Source organism: Hydra viridissima, unplaced genomic scaffold (assembly GCF_058129835.1).
Source record: "Hydra viridissima isolate aposymbiotic clone 2 unplaced genomic scaffold, HvirCarnegie_v1 scaffold_5, whole genome shotgun sequence".
In the NCBI taxonomy this organism is placed as follows: domain Eukaryota; kingdom Metazoa; phylum Cnidaria; class Hydrozoa; order Anthoathecata; family Hydridae; genus Hydra; species Hydra viridissima.
The window spans coordinates 9,666,452-9,688,159 of record NW_028324304.1 but is presented as its reverse complement, the minus strand read 5'-3'; the positions used below and the strand labels follow the sequence as shown (position 1 = coordinate 9,688,159).

At 28.1% G+C, this 21,708-nt stretch overlaps 4 protein-coding genes across 4 annotated transcripts in view; all 4 read left to right on the top strand.

Moving 5' to 3' along the window:
• Nucleotides 1–21,708, top strand: part of LOC149888523 (uncharacterized) — a 212,626-nt gene that overhangs the window by 89,244 nt on the left and 101,674 nt on the right. The gene's annotated exons all lie outside the window — the stretch shown is intronic.
• On the top strand, nt 401–8,027 carry LOC145188853 (translocating chain-associated membrane protein 1-like 1). The gene is made up of 10 exons (XM_090087237.1): nt 401–724; nt 1,121–1,184; nt 1,360–1,469; nt 1,582–1,698; nt 5,100–5,158; nt 5,265–5,420; nt 6,199–6,309; nt 6,410–6,481; nt 7,497–7,568; nt 7,731–8,027. The coding sequence occupies exons 1-10, from the start codon at nt 602–604 to the stop codon at nt 7,921–7,923; spliced, it is 1,077 nt and encodes a 358-aa protein (XP_089943363.1). The 5' UTR covers nt 401–601; the 3' UTR covers nt 7,924–8,027.
• LOC145189040 (uncharacterized) lies at nt 13,557–15,405 on the top strand. Its single transcript, XM_080065602.2, has one exon. It carries the CDS (start codon nt 13,678–13,680, stop codon nt 14,362–14,364), a length of 687 nt encoding a protein of 228 aa, XP_079921728.2. The 5' UTR covers nt 13,557–13,677; the 3' UTR covers nt 14,365–15,405.
• LOC145188855 (uncharacterized) lies at nt 16,117–20,460 on the top strand. Its single transcript, XM_090088443.1, has 2 exons — nt 16,117–16,688; nt 19,277–20,460. Exons 1-2 carry the CDS (start codon nt 16,163–16,165, stop codon nt 19,696–19,698), a joined length of 948 nt encoding a protein of 315 aa, XP_089944569.1. The 5' UTR covers nt 16,117–16,162; the 3' UTR covers nt 19,699–20,460.

The window sequence follows — 21,708 nt, the reverse complement described above, 5'->3', positions numbered from 1 at the left end:
AAAGAGTAGGATAGAGATTTTCATAAAGAGCATAATAAAAATTATCATGCTCTTTAAATATGATGGCAAAAAAAAAAAAAAAGAAATATCACAAACGTGTAATTTCTTTTTTTTTCGTCCAATAACCCTTCCCCCTTCCCCCTTCCCCCTTCCCCCTTCCCCCTTCCCCCTTCCCCCTTCCCCCTTCCCCCTTCCCCCTTCCCCCTTCCCCCTTCCCCCTTCCCCCTTCCCCCTTCCCCCTTCCCCCTTCCCCCTTCCCCCTTCCCCTTTCCATAAATCATACTCAAAACATGTCATAAATCTTACATGCAAATGGTCATAAATCCTTTTTGCACAAACCAGTTCTTCACCAACGCATTACCAGTTTTAAGGTTGAATAAGCAAAAGAGCTGGAGAAGAAGTTTTCAAAATTTTTCTTGTAGACGTGTTCTAGGAAAGTAAGTTACTGTAGAACGATACAAAGTAGTTGCTTGCAAGTGCGAACGAACATGGTTTGCTACTTCATAATTGTTACTATCTATTGATTTCTTCCTATAGTAAATGATAGCCTTTCTTGTAGAGCGCGCAACGATAGATTTATAACTTAATTTAACTAGAAAAAATGGTTTTACGTAGCAAGAAGGGCAAAAGCCCACCTTTTATGAGTCAAGAGTTCATAATTCAAAATCATGGTGATATAGTTTCGTGCGTTTGTATGGTCATTATGGTTGGCTTAATGTTTCAGGTAAAAATGGAAAGATAATATTGTAAGTAAAAGTATGTACTAACATAAGACTACAATCAGTCTTATCGTTAGGTATCGAAAAAGCTAATTCGAGAATAAAAGTCAATATATTAATGAAGATATACTTGTTTTATATTTTGTTTATTACATAAATTTATTACATGTATGTGTGTGTGTGTGTGTGTGTGTGTGTGTGTGTGTGTCTATATATATATATATATATATATATATATATATATATATATATATATATATATATATATATATATATATATATATATATATATATATATATATATATATATATATATATATATATTTTACTAAAAGAAGAGATTTTACTTAATATATTCAAACTATAAGTTTGAATATAGACTAAGTTTGATTTCTCCTTAGGTTACTCAACCTTTGGCTCAAACATTTATTGCAGCTCAATATAATGTGACAAAAGATTCTGATAGTGAGTTGAAGATTTTCAGTTTTTTTTATAGAAAAAAAAAAAGCATTTGAAAACGGTTTGAGTGTAAAGCAAACAATAAAAGCAATAAATAGCAGACTACTCTTTATTATATATTTTATGTCATACTGGCTTGATATATTTAGACTTGATAATCTGTATTTTTAAAAAATATTAGGTGATGTAGATGTGATGTACACTTCTGGAGTAAAAGATTTATGTACTATTTTCTTTTACTCTCTTTGCTGGATTGTGTTGCATGCAATTATTCAAGAATATATACTTGATGTAAGTCAAGTTTTATAATTTGTTTCCTTAATTTTGATTGAACTATTTTGATGATTTAAAAGAAATTTATTTAAACAGATAAAAATTAATGATATTTTATTTTGTTATTTAGAAATTCAATAAAAGGTTTCATATGTCTAAAACAAAGTATAATAAGTTTAATGACTCTGGAAACATGCTTCCATTTTACTTGCTTTCAATATGGTTTGCATTTGAACAAATTCAAAAGGTAAATATTTTTAGAGCATTTATATTCATCATATATTTCTTCTATTTATATTCCAACAGTATTAACTTGTTGTATTTCTTTTATTCATATCATAACGAGTGACAACTTTTTACAAATCTTTACCTTTGTACATTGCATCATTTAAACCAAAAATCTTAAGTTTTAGTTCATGGATTGATACTTGTGTTTTGAAAATTTTAGTGCTGCATTTCTTGCCATATCCTTAACCGCACTATTTTTGTAACTAGAAGAGAAAAATTATGAGTCTTGAAATTAACTTTAAACAGTCCCTAAAAAGCAAACAAACAAACATATTAAAAAAAATTGGGGGTGGCGTCAAAAATTTGGGTGCGTGACTTTTTCGTCACAGTGAGCAGAAAAGGAAAAAAATAAATAAAAATTTAGAAAATAAAAAATTAGTAAATTCATATATTTTTATTGACACTAGTTGCAGTAATTAGGCATTTATTCAGTTATAAAAACTAAATTATGCAAAACATCATAATTGGTCCTGAAAATTAATTTTATTTGTAAAAAAATTGCAAAAAAATACGTGGGCGTTAACAAATTCAACCAATCACATCATTTCCCAGTCTTACAGGGAAAAAACCGGTGCGCTACGATATCATTACAAAGCGCTGTTCAGGGTTAAAAAACTTAATGTCAATTTATTTGAAGACTTTTTAATCTTTAAATACTGAAAAAATGTTACTCTTAATATTTTAAAAACGTATTTATGTTATTACTTTTGCTTAATAAGTGTGTACAGTCTTTTAAATATTAAAATTAGTATAAAAAAAAATATCCACAAAGCAGACTGATAAATGTATTACCATTGAACATAACCCAAACTTTAAGATAATATAAACAAAGCTTAAGATAAAGAATATATATATATATATATATGTATATGTATATGTATATGTATATGTATATATATATATATACATATGATTAGTAAAAGACTTCACTCATTTTTCATTATGCATTTTGGCTAATGATTGCCAGTACACCAGTATGAAACTTTAAGTACCAACAAAGTGGTCATCCTTTGCAGTATTATATATATATATATACATACATACATACATACATACATACATACATACATACATACATACATACATACATACATACATACATACATACATACATACATACATACCTTTTTCTTATTTACCTGCTTGTGCTTCCTGCAAAACATGAGCTTTATCCACTTTAACTACTATTGAAACATTGTCATCAAAGAAGTGTTAACTTAAAAACTAAGTACCAGAGATAAGTAAAATTGTTTTGCATGATGCAAAACAATTTAATGATTTCAATCTTAATGATTTCAATCTTAATGATTTCTGAATCAATATCTTGATATTTTCTCAATTTACATATGAATAAAGGAATCATTACAAGTTGCCTTAGTTGTTTTTAATTTAATTAGGCACAAGCAATATATGCTTGAACAAGAAAAATAGTCTTTAGAGTTCTCTAATGAGACAAATGAAATTAATCTTGGAAAAGGTATAACTCTAATGCCTATACTGACTTCTTCTACATATGTTTAATGTACAGGAAATAACAGAGTTAAGTTATTTCTTCATGTATGGTTAATTAAACAAGAAAATGTAACATATCCAAATTTTGGAATTGTTTGTCCATTTAATGACAATATCCACATATGTTGCATAAATGAAATGAGTATCACAAAGTTTTACTTTGCATCTTCAAACAGAGTCAAGGGACAAATAATGCAAAAATACTCTGTAGTCTTGTCTCCAAGCTTTCTGAATACAGTGTATATATGTTCTGATATTGAGTAGACTTCGTGTAAACATGATTGACTTTGTCTGTATTTTTTTGTCTGATTGGATGCAGACAGGCTTAGTCCTGGTAGCACTCTGATTGCAAGGGTAGCCTTAGCAACAGAAGGCTGGTGTGAAATTGACAGATTTGCTGAACATCAAACATTCAGTGGTCCAATTAATTCAATTGGCCAGCAACTACAAGGAAAAGGTGATGCTTTTTGAGGCAAGCAAAATGGTATTACAATGGTAGATTACATTATTTTTGTTTGTTATTGTTCTAATTTGAAATTCAGACTTTAAATACCCGATTTCTGATCAGCAATTGGATGAAAATTATTCAGAAGAACTCATAATACTAAAAATCACAAACTGTAAGCAGACTGAAAAAGTATGACAGCTGTTTACATTTACTCCAGCATAGATAAAGCTTCAGTTAGTTAGTTGCATTCCATTGATAAATTAGTAAATTAAAATAGTTTTAATTGCTTAGTTAAATATGAACTTCCCTCAAATGATATGCAGGAGTTATCATGGGGGTAATTTTTTACCACCAGTGACCAAAAGTGGTTGTAAAAAACTTTGACCCTATAAGGGTTAAAATCTATCTATGCTAAAAAGCCTGGATGAGAATTTACATTTATAGTGAAGTTAGTTCCTCAAAAGTAGTTCAATCTAATGAAGGTATTGAGTTTTGAGGATCTGAAAAAGTTTAATCAATTTTCCTTGATTTGAACAGGCACCATTTATTGAATATGTGTTTTTTGCTGTTTTAAAGGCAAAGTGCCAATGTTATTAGTTATACTACATTTCTATATTGCTTAGTACACAGCCATGGCTTAGTCTTCTACTGAAGATGACAAGAAAGAATTATTACTGGCAGTCTATTAACTTTTCCAACACCTTTCATTGGAAAGTTAGATCTCAGTAGTTCTCTAGGTTATGTTTGTGCTGAATTTTTCTTTTGTTTCTCTAAATATTGTTGCAAAGAGTTGCAATTTATTACTAAGTTTTCAGTATTGCATCCAAAAGCTTCTGTAGTAACTATTTATAATATAAATCAAACTTCTATTAGCAATTTTTCACCTATCAAAAACCTCAGAAAGGTCTAAAGCGTCTCTTTTCTTTAAAGGTTCTAGTAGTCAGTTTTCAATCTAAAGTTCAAGAAAAATTAGTACTGTTATGCACAGCAATCTTTTTTTTTTTTTTTTTTTTTTTGACACTGAAGAATTTTAAAAAGTGTAATCTTTCCCCATATCAAATAGCAAGTTGATACACATACACGAAAGATCTTTTTTTTCTTCCTAGCCTGCAGTTATAATCAAATTTTTCTGTAAATGTTTTTTTTTACCATAGAGTTAATATAACTTATCAAGGTAGTAGTCTTCAAGTAGGAATTCATACTTTTCTCCAAGAATCGGAGACCTCTTGAAACACTAATATTGTGCTTTCTTGAATAGGAAGATTTTGCAACAAAAATTTTGCAAAAATCATTTTTTGTTGATTAAAATAAAATTAGGGAGGTGAAGGGATGGGAATTAGACTTTTAGAAAGTTGAAAAAAAGCCCATCCTGCTATATGTAATATATCTCTATTTTATAGCTAGGAATTATGCAGAATTTCTCAAAACTTTGGGAAGATTATCCTGCTCAAGAGATGAGGTTGATGTTAATAAATATGATTTTATATGTATCCAGTTTTTGCATGCATCATGTGGCATCTTTAAGTAAAGTTTTGTGTTAAGTTTTTTTTTTTTTTAATGTTTAGTTTTATGAACAAGTTTTACTTTATTCTCCAAATTGCATTCTGGGTACACTGCTTTCCTGAGTTATATTTTATGAAAGTGAGAAGAGAAGATGCCCGTGATAAAATTCCTATCTATTGTCTCTACCTAGCATTTATTTCTGGAGCTTATATCATGAGGTAAAAAAGAAATAGTAGTTTGTAATGTGATTAAGTAACCTTGAAAAATTTTCAATTATAATTTATACTGAACAAAATTCAAAAAATGAATTAATTCTAATATAATTAAATAGCCTTGGCAGTGGGGGTCATTCAGTCACAAAAAACCCAATCTTTCAAAATTTGTAATGTGTAATACAATCTATCAACTTAAATAACTCTCTGTGTATTTATTATCAATACGTTGCATTGCTATTATTGATATTATTACAATTTGTATTAATATAAGTATCAGTTGTAAGAATAAAATCTTTATTGTTAACATTTTTATTGATATGATATTTAATATAATAAGCATAGTTGAAGTATAGTTGTGACCAAAGGGCATAAGTGACCATTTGAAAAAAACTGAATGAAGAAAAACTCAATTTCTGCATTGAATATTATAAAGCTTTGCTATAAAGATTTCTTTCCAAATGTTAAGAATCTTTTAAAAACCTGATTTCTGTGACAAAATTTCAAGCTCTAATATTTTACCTTTCTGACACTCTTAAAAGTCCAGTTTTTCATTTTGACATTTTTAAGTTAGAACATCTTTTCTGACATTTTAAATAAAAGAAAAATAAGAAAACTGTTTAAATGTTGAATTTTAAAATTTTGTAAGTTCAAAAAATTTTGAGTGTTAGAATTTCTTGGTTTTAATAAATTATTTTTTTGTTAAAAATAGGACATTTTTAGACCTAAGTTTGAATAATTTTCTTGGTATTAGGCTTAAAAATATTTTTTAAAACTATTCTAGTGGAACACGCATTGCTTTTCTATTATTGGCTATTCATTATGTCCCTGAAGCACTCTTTGATTTGACTCGGTTTATTCATTGTGCTGGTAAAACAGATATCTCACAACATGGGTAAGCTATCATATTTTAGTGTGTGACTTATGCCTAGTATTTAAATATTTTATTAGAAGTATTGTCTTGCATTCCAAATTTTTATATGATTATTTTATAGATTTGTTTTTTGGGCAGTCAGTTTTGTTTTGGCTCGAGTGGCAACCATTAGTTTGGCAGTCATTATTATTTGGTAAATTTTCTACTTACATATGATTTTATATTTTTCTACTTATATATGTTAGGGTTTTGCAAAGTTTTTTCCGGGGGAAATATTCATTTTCACTGCCACCACCTATTGCACTTGTTAATCATTTATTAGATCATTTGTTGTTTTGATATTTGTTGTTTTTTTGTTAGTTTCATTTTTTTCTAAGTAATCGCTGAACTATGAGCTCATGCTATCATTTTTAAAACAACTGACAATATTATTTGCTTGAATGATAAAAACTGAACATTTTAATCTATACCACACCAATAATGCAACATTAAAATAATGCTGAAATATTCTACATATTCTGCATTGTAAGCAAAGTTTTGCAATCCTGTATCGTTTTCAACGCTCCTTCTTTAATTGCATTATACACTGTGTGAACAGAGTGAGAGTAGCCAGTTCTTAAACTTATATTCTACGAATAATACAGCATCATGACCAAAACATTTTTACATTTCATCAGTCAGTTGAAGCAAAGACTTAGAATTTGTGGCGACTGACCAACCACGATTTATTTCGGCTTATTGTAGTTTCAATTAGAGTTCATGCTCCATTTTCTTTTCTCGCACTTGAAGTAGTTGTGATGAACCAACAATAAATGGTTTGCACTGCTAGGACTTTAAGAGCTATATCAGCAGCAGCTTTACCAATCCCAGACACTTTTTTCGGAACCCCAAATAATTTTGTACAGCCTTCTTCGTGTGACAGAACCCTGTTTACACAACTGGTCAGAAGACCAGTGAACTCCAGTGACATCAGGCAACGTTTTCCCATCTTAAACGAGCACTAGATATTGGTTGAAGATTCTTTTTGTGTAGTATCCTGAGGTCAGACAGAAACTCTGAGGAATAAAAGTTAAGAAAAGAAAAGTTTCTTTTTTAAGTGAGATACCCTGCTGTATACTCCTCTTTTATTTTTTTAAAAAAATATTTATCTTTTGGATCTTATTTTTTATTAAGTTATATTTTTTATTATCAGTGTGTTTAATTTTTAGGCATGGTTTAGAGAAGCATGACATACCTAATGTGGATTTTGCTCGTGGAAATTTTAACACTCAAACATTACGGTTTATATCTTTAATATTTTATTTACACATTATATTGTTCTTTATATATTATATTTTTCTGTTTGTTAGAAATTTAGTTTAATATCGAGGTTATTTAAACATCTAATAAAACTTGCTTCGTTCTTAGGGGTTTTAATGCTTTTTAAACTTTTTTTTTTGTAGTGTTGGGTGGTTAGCTGCAATAATTTTAATCCAAGCTTGGATGGCTTGGAATTTTATAACATTTCAAGTACGTCGCTTCCGTGAACGAACTCCACAAAAGAAACAAAAAACTGATGGCAAACAGGAAAAGAAAAAGAAAAAGATTGATAACGGCGAAGTAAAAATTCCATCGCCAAAAAATAAAAAAGATTAAATATCTTCGTAAACAAAACAAAACGTAAAACCTCATAAACCCAATACCCAACTATGTAATCATTTCTGAATAAAATGTAGGCTATTGTCATATTTCCCTAAAAACGTTTGTTTGAAAATTTGTTTGCTATGAGACTAGTTGGAGGGGCTCTGTGTACCTTAAAACGTTTACTAATAACACACAGCCGCAATCAAAGTTCTCGGTGATTTATGATAACTAGAGTAAGTGGAACTTTATTACTTACATTCGCAAGCTACAATAAATTACAATTTTATAAGTAAAGAAATACCAGTTGTCGCAACGTCAAAAAGTAATCGTATAGTGCCATTAAACCATCAGTAATTTTAACGTGGAAAATCAGGTAGCCAGAGATGTCAACAAAAGGTATTAAACAGTAATAATCTACCACAATTAAGAAATCAATCAGCCATAAGAATTAGCATCATAAAGTACGTTAACACAAGCAGCAGTTTAAAAATGAACGCAAAACACTCAATTGGCATGAGCACAAATAATCGTTTTTTTTTGAGAAACACAAACAGCTGAGTCACAATTATTTCAGTTAGCTGCTACAAAAACCTAGTGATAATTTGCATAAATTTTATGGGTGATGCTTATTTTAGGAATAACTTTTTTGAAAAATTTACTGATTATAACGCAAACGTTATAATTGTCTTTTTATAAACGTCTCGTTGGACTTTTAAAAAAATTTCAAAATGTTTAAGGTGGCTTCACAGGAAATAAAAGGTGTAAAATCAAAAAAAAAAAAAAAATTTGAAAAACATGATTTTTGAGACTTTTAACAATGCTGAAAATGATGGTACAATTATTTTTTAATAATTTTAATTTTTTAAGCAACAATTTTGCATTTTGCAGGTATGATATAAAGTAGCTTCCTTAGCAACGCCTATAGCAACGGAAAAAAGCAGTATGAAAACTTTTGTTTAACCACTCTTTTGGTATGTTTTCGTGTTCTGCAATTATAAAAGATTTAGTTTAGAGGCTAACCATGTTCAGTTTTAAAAATAAAACGGTTAGGGTTAGGGTTAGGGTTAAATACATTACAGAATGCTTTTGGTATTGCTATCAGGCAAACAGCTGCAAAACAAAATTTAACTGATGAACAGAAAGTGTATCAAATAAAAAAAAACATAAAAGCTGTTTTGCGCCATTATACAGATTTTGAAGACAAATCTCATCGACATATTCTTTGCCCAATTGGTCCAGATAGCTGGTGCAAGTGGAAAAAAAGTAAAAATGCAGATGCAGATGAAAACTATTCTCCTAAATTAAACTTGCCTGAATGGATTTATGAAATTATTAAGAAAGACTTTGATGAATTGAGTAATGACAGTTTATTGAAAAAATGTCTTCATGGGCAAACTCAAAATTGTAATGAAGGACTAAATAATATCATCTGGTCCCGATGTCCTAAAAATGTTTATGTAAAGACAGATGTTCTTGAAATGGGAGTAAACTCAGCAGTTCTTTCTTTTAATGAAGGTTCATCTGGTATTTATCGTGTATTTAAACATTTAAATCTAGACTTTGGAAAAAATACAGTAACCAGTTCAGTAAAAAAAGACCGAAAGCGGTTACAGAATATGGTGAAAAAAGGACAACCAAAAAAAAAAAAAAGAAGAAAAGAGTTGAGAGGAATTAGGAAAGGTTGGATTGATAAAGATCAAGAACAATTATCAAAAAATAGCTACAAAAAGGGATGTTTTTAAAACTTTTTTAACTTATTTGCCTTATATCTAAAAATGAAGATTTTAACATAATTTATAAACTCAAAACACGATATCTCAACATTAAAAAATGCTTAGACCTTCAAATTTTCCCTAATTGTCCAATACATATATATGTAGAGAATGAACTAGAATCTTGATAATTGAATGAACATTTATTGATTGCTAAGTCTTTTTTTGAACCCTACCCCCTAAAAATTAGTCAATTTTCAGTTTTTAGGGACTTAAAAGAAATGTTTTTGTTTTTATATATTGATCTTAGTTCATCCTCTACCTCATATATCAGATAATAATATTGCAAAGTTGCGAGTTGTTTTAATTAGCCATTCTGGTTTAATCGTGTTTTGAAAAATAAATAAATATATGCTTTTTTATGCGTTTTTTATAAATAAAGTCCTCTTTTTTTTTTTTTTCAATAAGCATTTATATTTTATTGTTACTTTCATTAAATTGAATTTATAAAATTGATTTTAGAACAGATTTAAGTTATTTTACTAAAAAAAAAACATTTCCTGTGAAGCCACCTTAAGAGAAAATATCTTATAAGTTTTCCGCGTTTTTATTTTGTATGCCAAGAATTGCACTTATGATTAAGTTTACTTTCTTAAACTTTTAAACTTATCGTGTAAGTAGCAAATTGATACCCACACTTATCCAGAATTTAAAATAATTACTACGAAAACCCTTTGGAGGGAACAATCTATTAACCTTACTGATGAGAGAAATCAAAAATTGAAATCTTTCAAGACCGTCTGAGAAAAAAAAATTTGATCTGAAAATTTCAATTTTTTTAAATCAACCGAGACAATTTTAAATTTGATCTTAAAAAAAAAAAAATTTTAAGTATAAAATACGACATTCTTGAAGTTTAAATAGCCAATTTATCAATTAATATCAATATTTTTTCTAAGACTCTGCACAACTCTAATAGTATTTAACAAAATGAATTTTTTTCTCGAACTCGGGGAAAAGGCAGGATTTTTATAGCTAATATAATTCTCAAAGTTTTCCTCTATGTTCAAAATAAAAAACCTTAACTATTCCAAAAAGCATGAAGACTGTAGGAAAACTGTTTGTATAGTTTGTTTGAGGAAATATTAACGAGAACTGATAACTTCTTTGATTGAACTAATCAAAAAATCTTTTTCTTTCATATCTGACATTTCTGACACATAGGGGCCAAGCGGAATATGCAACTCCTGCAGAGTTCTTTTAGGGAAAAAGAGGAAGGGTGATTGCATCATTTGTCAAAACGGTCACTTGAAGACACTGCAAACCTACTCTGTGGATAGCTCACAATGTTCTGGAACTTCACAAAATCTAAGGAAATATTCTGACTGTCTACTTTAATTGGAAGAGAAGGCCCTCATCAGTGTAATAATACACTTTCAGAGAAAATGTAAAGCAACTTGCTTCCAAGGATCCAAAAATCTGTGAACAGATTGCATCAAGAATCCTCACCTCATTGAACTCTCAGAATTGTACAAAGTGGTTGAGGCCGTCCTATGCTATTTATTCCAGGTAAATACTAACTTTGGCTTATACAGCTATTCACGAAAGTTTAAACGATTGCAGAATTTTTATCAAGTATGTTTGGTTTTTGTTTAATAAAAAAAAACTGTAAAATGATATCGAATTAATTTTTTTTATTTGTTAAAGAAAAAGTAATTAGCTTTAAAATGAATATGAACATGTTATAAGACCAAATATTTTCAATTGGGTTGAGATCTGGTGATCTAGGGCACCAGGGCATCACATTGAACTTTTTTTTCAAAAATATTCTTTGATTGAGTGAGCTGTGAGAGCTAAAGCCCCGTCTTGTTGAAAGATGAATTGCTTGCTTTTGCCATACAAGTGGCTGATTGATGGATTTAAATACGTTTCCAATGTGTTCTTGTAGTTGTATTGATTAATTCGGCCTTTGTACAGCTCACAGAAGCCTATACCTTTGTGAGAAAAACATCCCCAGATGCCAACCGAACCTCCACCGCCTAACATTTGCCCACTGTTCTAAAGACCAGTCCAGCCTTTCTTTGGACCACACTCGTCGTTTACGTTTATCCGTGATTGAAAGAATAGGTTTTCTAGCAGCTGTTTACGTTCCATTACCTTTGTCCAACAAAGTTCGTCTCACGAGCTCTCTGCTAACTTTTGGATTATTTTTTGACTCATTGAAGATTGGTGCAAGCTTTTTGTAGCTGAGTCTGGGGTTTTCTCTGCTCATTCTGAATATACCACTTTTGTCACGGTGGCTGAGTTTGGATGGTCTCCCAGTACGCTGCATGTCGGAGATGCCTTCGGTAAGTTCCCAGGTTTTGATGGTTTTTCTAACGCAAGATTCAGAAACGTGAAGTATTTTGTCTATTTGAACGTTTGTGTGATTTTTTGTCCTCGCCATACCAATAACTTGCCACTTGATCTCACTAGAAACTGCTTTGCAACCCATTTGCACGCAATTGAAAATAATTTGAAATTTACAATATTTCAAGTTGATTTTTTTAAATTTAAAAGCTGCCTGATGATGTTGCGATAAACCTTTTGAATGTAATTGACTCATTTTGACTTTATTTAAAAATAAAAAAAAATTTTCGCCCCGGATTTATCAATTAATTAGCAAATAATTGATCCTTAATAAAATCGTTTAAACTTTTTTGACAGCTCTTAATTTGTATCACCTACCTTTTCATGAAATTTCTGAGTAAACAGTGATGAGTCGAAACCTACTTTTTTTAATTTTATTAACAAATAACCTATATACCAAATTAGAAAAAAAACTATTTTGAAATCTATTTCCGTTAGATTTTTATTCAAGAAAAATTGAAGAGTAGATCTTAAAATTCTGTAATCGTTTAAACTTTCGTGAATAGCTGTACTTCACAAGAAAAGAAACATGTTACTAGAATTTTTTGCTTATTTTTTTGTTGCTAGAATGTTTTGTTTTTATCATTATTGAGACTGTTGTTGTTATTAGTATCATTTTTGTTGTTGTTGTTATTATTATTATTATTACTATTATTATTATTATTATTATTATTATTATTATTATTATTATTATTATTATTATTATTATTATTATTATTATTATTATTATTATTATTATTATTATTACTGTTGTTATTATTATTGTTATTATTGTTATTTTTGTTATTATTATTATTATTATTATTATTATTATTATTATTATTATTATTATTATTATTATTATTATTATTATTATTATTATTATTACTATTATTATTATTATTATTATTATCATTATTATTATTATTATTATTACTATTATTATTATTATTATTATCATTATTATTATTGTTATTATTATTATTATTATTGTTATTATTATTATTATTATTATTATTATTATTATTATTATTATTATTATTACTGTTGTTATTATTATTGTTACTATTATTATTATTATTATTATTATTATTATTACTATTATTATTATTATTATTATTATCATTATTATTATTATTATTATTACTATTATTATTATTATCATTATTATTATTATTATTATTATTACTATTATTATTATTATTATCATTATTATTATTATTATTATTATTATTATTATTATTATTATTATTATTATTATTATTATTATCATTATTATTATTATTATTATTATTATTACTATTATTATTACTATTATTATCATTATTATTATTATTATTATTATTATTATTATTATTATTATTATTATTATTATTATTATTATTATTATTATTATTATTATTATTATTATTATTGTTGTTGTTGTTATTCATATTACTATTGTTATATTTGTTTGATGCTAATCTAATTTTTCATGGAACAACATTTCTCTGGAAGACTGGTTTTAATAGCTTTGTAGCAAACATTAGCAAATACTTTCACGCATGATTAAGTAATATGCTATAGTTATATACCGAATACTAATTACAGAAGCAAATCTTATTGTAAATGAGGGAAAAGGTCGAGAAAGAATTTTTATCAAAGTAAAATAAGTTTTTTTAAAAAAATGGATTTAAAATCTTTTGAAGCTTTTAAAGGAAGCTCAATAATTAAATCATCATTGTCGTCCCAAAACAGGAGTTCTAACGTCATGAGTTCAGAGGTTTTAGTAAATAGATCAAACATATACAACTTTGATGCTCTTTGGAAAGGTTCAGTAAGCAACTTAATGTCATCCGAAAATATCACAGAAGATCTTATTAAAGAAAGTATAAGAGAACTCGAAAATGCAATGCAAGAATCAAGGAGAATGTTGATGGATCGAGACGATGAGATAGTAAAATTGCGCTTGTATATCAAAAATAATAAATCAGAATTAAACGAAGACGAGTATTACAAAAAGTTGGCAGACGAATTGAAAAAGTCGCAAGAAACTGTTGTGTTATTACAGTGTCAAGTTAAAGAATTAGAACAAAAGCAAAATACAAACGCAAATATAAAAACACGGCCTGAACCTATGCAACAGCTAAACCTTAAAAACAACCTTTTAGAATGTACATGCGAGTGCGGTTCTGTATGCAAGGCATTAACTGATTTATCTGAAACTAAACGAATTCTACAAACAACAAAAGAAAAATATGACATATTAAAACGAAAAGTAAGAGAATTCCGCAAACAAGCTGAAATCAATCATAGAAACGCATTGCGCTTATCAGCAATTAATGAGGAGAAGTCTGGTTGTTATCTTCAATAATCCATTTAATTTGTAAACATTTAGTAATTGGTTTGTTTTCATCGTTTTATCTTTTTCTCTTTCAAGGGTGTTATGAAAAATATTGGAAGATAAAAGTTTCCTTTTGTATATTTTTATAAAATAATGCTAATATTAAATCTTATCAAGAGAAATGATTGACGTAAGAGAACTTATTCCATTGGAAAAGGATTATAAAATTTTCCTAAATCCATAAAATTGAAATGTTTGAGACTGAAACTTTATGTAGTTAGTTAGGCTGTGCTATTTATTGCCATGTTTAGCATGAAGAGTAGCAGTAAAATGCTAAGGTGAAAATTTACAGTAGGTGAAAAGGTCATGAGACTTATAACAGAAAATTTTAATTACACAGTTGAGCTTGTGGTGAAAAGTAAAATTGAAAAGCGATGTTCTATTGGATAAAAGATAAATTCGTTAACTTTTAATTGGTAGTGTGTTAAAAGAAATTAAAAGAAGAGTATCAGTTGTTAAACTGTGTAAAAATATCCAGCTTAGCTTACCCAATAGCACATGAACCTGTATCTTGCCGAAAATGGCACTAAAGTTAAAAACATGATTCATTTTGATTCATATTTATCTAGATTGCAAAAGTTAGTTAATGAAAATATTGCACTTGCTATTTAATTATAAGATTGCACGAGTTTAATCCTCAAAAATAATTTGGGTTTGAGCTTCTAGTTTAGAGGGTTTAATGATTTAATTTTCCCTGTAATTATCCCAGCCTATGGGGTAAAAACGGAACACAAATTGGGTAATAACAGACATACTCATTCTTGCTCTAGAAGATTCAATCATTTTAGAAAAAAAGTAAAGAATGAGAGCTATGAAACCTGGTTAAAATTTTTTAAACCAACTCAGCAGAAATTGAATCGGTATCTCAGACTTTGCGTTTACGCATACACAGACATCTTCGTTTTATTAGAAAGAGTGCCAGGAGCGTATTGGACTCCATTTAGATTACATAATTTTTAGTAAATAATTTTTTAAACGTACGTTGAAAATAAAAACAAAACTTTCTTTAAACATTTTTTATTTTTTAACTTATCTTCAAACTGTACCCAACCTTCTTGAACATCTTGTGCGAACCGCTTTTACTACATCGAGTCAGTAAGTGTGATCACGGGTATTGATAAATGAAGCAAACGAAAATGTCAAACCCTTCTGTTTATTTACTTAGGATCAAAATTATCGTAACTAGGCTGTTTCCAATAAAAAAAAAAAAAAAACAAACAGAAGTTTATAAGAACACGCACGCGCGAACTTACTCAAACACATACATATTATATATATGTATATACACACACATACATTTATCTGTGTGTATAAGTGTGTGTTTGTATAATAATGTGTGTGTAAGTATATATATATATATATATATATATATATATATATATATATATATATATATATATATATATATATATATATATATATATATATATATATATATATATATATATATATATATACATACACACACATGTATATATGTGTGTGTGTGTTTATATATGTATATACAAACATGTATATATATTTACATTTACATATATACATATATATAAATTTGTATATTTTATACATACATACATACATACATACATACATACATACATACATACATACATACATACATACATACATACATACATACATACATACATACATACATACATACATACATACATACATACATACATACATACATACATACATACATACATACATACATACATACATACATTTATATAATCTTATATATTTTTTTCAGTAAAAATAAAAAATGAAGGGTGAGGGATTTATTACAAAAGACTGTCATATTTGGAAAGAAGGATTCATGACTAAAAAAACTGGAATGTTTAAAATGTGGAAAACGCGATATTTTGTGCTTTTAGATGATGTTTTGTGTTATTTTTTACGAGAAGAACAAAAGGAATCATTACATCCTACTGGCCGAATATTTTTTAGTGATACCACAGATATTGATAGAACTGAGAAAAAAGCTCACCCATATTCTATTCTCATTCAAACACATTCAAAAAAGCACTTAATGAGTTGCACTTCATATGGTGAACGTGAAGATTGGGTCAATAAGATTTGGGAAGCTAAAGAAAAGCATAAAATCCTGGAGAATGATGATCCTGTTCGGAGGAAAAGCACTCGTCTTGGAAAGGATTTTAAAAGAATCACCATTCAAAAAGATCCACAACACGGAATTGGCTGTACTATCAAAAATGTGGGTGGAGCAATATTTGTAAGCAGGATTATACCTGATGGACCTGTAGCAACATCTGGAGTGCTCAGACCAGGTATTAAATAATTTGTATTTATTTAAACGTTTTGTAATCATTCTTTACATTTAAAACATGTATTACATATATATATATATATATATATATATATATATATATATATATATATATATATATATATATATATATATATAAATATATATATATATATATATATATATATATATGAAGACCACACTGGAAAAACGATCAAGCTACATTTTTGCTTTTTTTGGGTTTTGCCCCTGTTGTATCCAGCTGCAGTTTAACTATATAATAATTGACTATGTAACTAGAAAACCGATCAAATTACACAGATATTTAGCTTAACAAATAAGTGAGCTATAGTTTGAGCTATGGTGTTTTGAAGTTTAAAATCTAATTTACTCAAAACAATAAAAATGTAGCTTGATCGTTTTTCCAGTGTGGTCTTCATATATATATATATATATATATATATATATATATATATATATATATATATATATATATATATATATATATATATATATATATATATCTTGCATTCGACGACATTTGCTAAAAGCTGGGTTAAGAGGGTGTGTTGCAGTTCGAAAGCCTTTACTACGTTGCGGCAATAAAGAAAAAAGACTTAAATATGCAAAACAGCATAATAATTGGAATGTTAAACCAAGTACTATACACAGATGTATCAAAATTTGAATTGTTCGGTAGCAGAAGATGACAGTATGTAAGAAGAAGGGTAGGAGAGGCTTATTGCCCTGATTGTCTACATCCAACAATCAAGCATGGGGGAGGTTCTGTTTTAGTTTGGGGTTGTATTTCATCATCTGGAGTAGGTGATTTAATCAAAATTGATGGCAAACTGACAGGAGAACAGTATAAAGAAATTTTAAGACATCATGCAATACCATCTGGAATGAGACTAGTTGGTAATAATTTCATTCTGCAGCAAGACAATGATCCCAAATATTGTTCCTGGTTGGCCAAAAAATATTTACAGAACATGTGTGAAGAGGGAGTTCTCGAAGTAATGAACTGGCCTCCTCAAAATCCAGGTTTGAACATTATTGAACATGTTTGGGATTATTTGGATAAAAAAAAGGCTGAATATAACCCCAAAAATGTTGAAGAATGTTTTCGAATATTAAAAAGAGAGTGGAACAATATTCCACAAAATTTCATTACAAATTTATATGAATCAATACCCAGGAGATTCGCTTCTGTGATCAACGCAAAAGGCGGGCATACAAAGTATTAATTGTTCTTTCTTTTTGTATCATATTTTATGAAACTATTTCTAGATATTTTTGTTTATAATATATGTGTCTATAAACCTGATTTTTTTTTACTTCATAAGTCCTTCATGTTTTTACATTAAAATCAAAAGTAATTATAAACTTATGGTGGGCTAAAACTTATTCACAGTACTGTGTGTGTGTGTGTGTGTGTGTGTGTGTGTGTATATATATATATATATATATATATATATATATATATATATATATATATATATATATATATATATACACGTGCTACAGCTGCACGTGTATATATATATATATATATATATACACACACACACACACATACACGTGCTACAGCTGCACGTGCTACAGCTGCAATCACTACAGCAAGGTTTATTGATGTAGGATTAATAACATCTGATGATAAAAATTTAGTTATTGACCATTGTAAATTTTATAGAGTACAAGAAAAATTTGTTTCTGAGCTTAATAAAAATTTTGACAATAATTCAAAAAATGGAGAAGTGCATATTTTTTGATGGGAGAATTGATCAAACCAAACAAATGACTGAACTTGATGGTTCAAATGCAAAATTTCCAGTAACTGTGAAAGAAGAGCATTACTCTGTTTTTACGGAGCCTGGAGGAAAGTATTTATTTCACTTAACTCCTGAGAAAGCAACAAAAAATTTTCAGCATGCAGAGATAATAGCAAATAATATTGTTGAATGGTTGACTGTGAGAGGTATTGACAAATCTTTGAAGGCTGTTAGTGGAGACTCTATAAATGTTAACACTGGTTGGGAGGGTGGAGTCATCAAACATATAAAAATAAAATTCTTTTCAGTGAAAAGGCAAAAAGTTATGATGAAAAAACTAGAAAGTTTTAGCTGTTGATAAACTTTTGCACGCTACTGTACATAATAAATTTAAAAAATGTAAAAAGACAAATCACCTAAGCAATTTTTTTTAATTCAAGTTTTAAAACCAGATATGGATTCTCCATGAAATTCTGCAACTTATAGTAATAACCCAATTAAAAAAAAAAATCCAAAATTGACACACCCTAATAGCTGTTATATATTTTTTGTGGCTAAATACTGTAACCTAATTATATTTTGTATATTTTGAAATAATTTTTTTTTGTTCCTCATAAAAAACTATACTTCTTTAGGTTTTTTGCTTGAGGATTTAAATAATGGTTTTTTAAAAAAGTGTCTGAAACATGCTTTTCTTTATATTTCTTTTATTTTTTAATTTAAATTTTAAAAATTGTATAATTACTCCTAACCAAACAAAATAGGGAGAAAAATAGTAATAATGATAATGAAAGAAGCAAAGTTGTTTTTTATTCTATAATTATTATTATATTCCAAGGTGATCAAATTATGGACATCAATGGAACTCAAGTTTCACAATGTCCAATTGAAAAGATCAAAGAAATAATTCGCAGTTCTCCTGAATATGTTGTATGTACAGTAAAACCAGTCACCCACTACACTAGCCATGATGATAGCCCCCAACAAGTGCGACAGCCATACACTGAAGTTGATCCAGATTTGCTGCGTGAGTCAACCAGTGATAATGCTTCTCAATATATGACTGTTCAAATTGGGTCAGCAATTTCTCAGTCAATCGAAGAACTCCAGTCATTATCAAATACCCAGCCTTCCTCATCAGTTAATGCGACTAAGTCAGCTCATGAAAATTATATGAACTCTGAAATGCTTGAGCAACATAATAAATTAGGTAAAAAACTAACAAATTATGCTCAGCTGGAATTTTCAACACATACTTGATTAATTTGACATTGTCTTTATAGATTCACATATAAATGTATTGTATTAGAAGTTGCATAATAGATGAGGGTTTCAATTAATCAGTTAAGTTTTACAATTCTTGGATATATAACTTTGAATTTAAAATTTTTAAACTATTTTTGAATCTGTATTTTGAAATTTTGAAATGAGAATATTTTTGTAAACTTTCATAAACCACAACATTTTATTTTTTAAAAAAAGTGTTATTTTTTAATAACAATATTTGGATCACCAAAAGATTTTCTGATTTTCTATTTAAATTTGGTATTGTTCATATAACTCTTGGTTTTTTATATGTTTATTTTTTGACAGGTGTTTTTTAAAATAAACTTTTGACATGTATTTAGTTTTTAAATTATACTTTTTCCACTATAACTTAAGTTGACAATTTGCACTGCAACCTTAAATGTTTAATTGAATTTTAAAATTAATGCTTAATAATTATTAGGTAAAAGTTTGCAGATATTTATTTTTTTGTTTTCTTAAATGTTAACAAGTTATTATTACCAAAATAATTGTCAATTAGCTAATTATTATGGAGATTCCCATTATTAGTTTTCTATATGTTTTTTTCTATATGCTCTCATTTGTTGTGTACACAATTTTATTTTTTTAAAGAAGCTGTTCAACAAATGTTCAGTTGATATTTATTAAATTGTGAAATCAATAAAAACTTGTAACTTCTCCTTCTTGTACATTTAGCAATCATTTTGTTCCTATATATTAAGTAACTTATTAAAAGTATATACTTTTTTGTCTTTACAATATTTATTTATTAATCACATTTATTACCTATTCAGTGTTATGAATCAAATCAATAGACAACTTTTTGTCTCAAAAGATTTAAATCAAAATGATTATTCACTTTTATTGGCATCTACATCAGTGCAAAGTTTGTCAAATGCAGCTTCATTTATTATTGATGTTACTGTTCTCTTTCATCCCAATTAAAATGAGATCATTTCAAAAATAAGAAATTTTGTTAACAGATAAGGTGTTGCAATCAATTAGTTCAAAATTATTGAATGATTGATGTTTTAATAACAACTTGAAAGTCTTAACAAAAGAAAAACAATTGTATTAAAGTTTTTGTTATTGAAGAAAAGCCACAGATTATTTTTCATGGTGGTCAAAGTTATTCTGTTTGATGCGCAGGCATTTTTTCCAAATAATGATGACGACTTTTTGATTTTTTTTTTGGTTAAGAGCCATATTTTAGCTATCAGTTATGATAATGAAGACTGGTGTCTTCATTTTAAAGTATTATTTTATCTTTTTAAATGGTTGGGTCGCAGCTTCAAAAATTTTACCTAATTATTGCTTGGGTCTTCACTTTCAGTTTTGCTCCAATTACAAAAGTGCAATTTGGATTTCTTTTTGAGAAAACAAACTTAGATAGTCTCCTATGTTTAAATATCTCTTGCTGTGAGATCCTTGCATGAAGAATGCTTCTTGCATCTCAATATATTTTTATTACATTACATCCGTATCTCCGTATTATGGTACCAAAACCTGGCGGAATGACAACGGCTATCTTCTATCAATGCTTTGAGAAATTCTGGAAACCAGAAGAAAAAAATAAAAAACATCCTAGAACTCATTGCTGAAAATTCATTTGAATTGGAGAGTTAATGAGATGTTATTTTTACGATTTATAGCATCGTCCTTCTACTTACAACTACTTCAATAACAAATCCAGCATTTCTAATTATCATCAATCTTTAGACTTTTAAACCAATAGTCGGTTATAAACCAATTACAGTGAATACCAGAATGGAATGTTATCACATCTGTGATTTCTCCATCTCAATATTAGCAGAAAAGGTCTCGATGAGATTTTCTGAACAAAATAAAGATTCACTTTTTATTACTTTGTTTCAAAATCTTCAAGACATTTCTATTTGATTAAATCCCTTAAACTTATTTTTATAAATAACAAATTTTGTATAGAAAATGAATTTGTAACATCAAAAACTATTACTGTTCTAA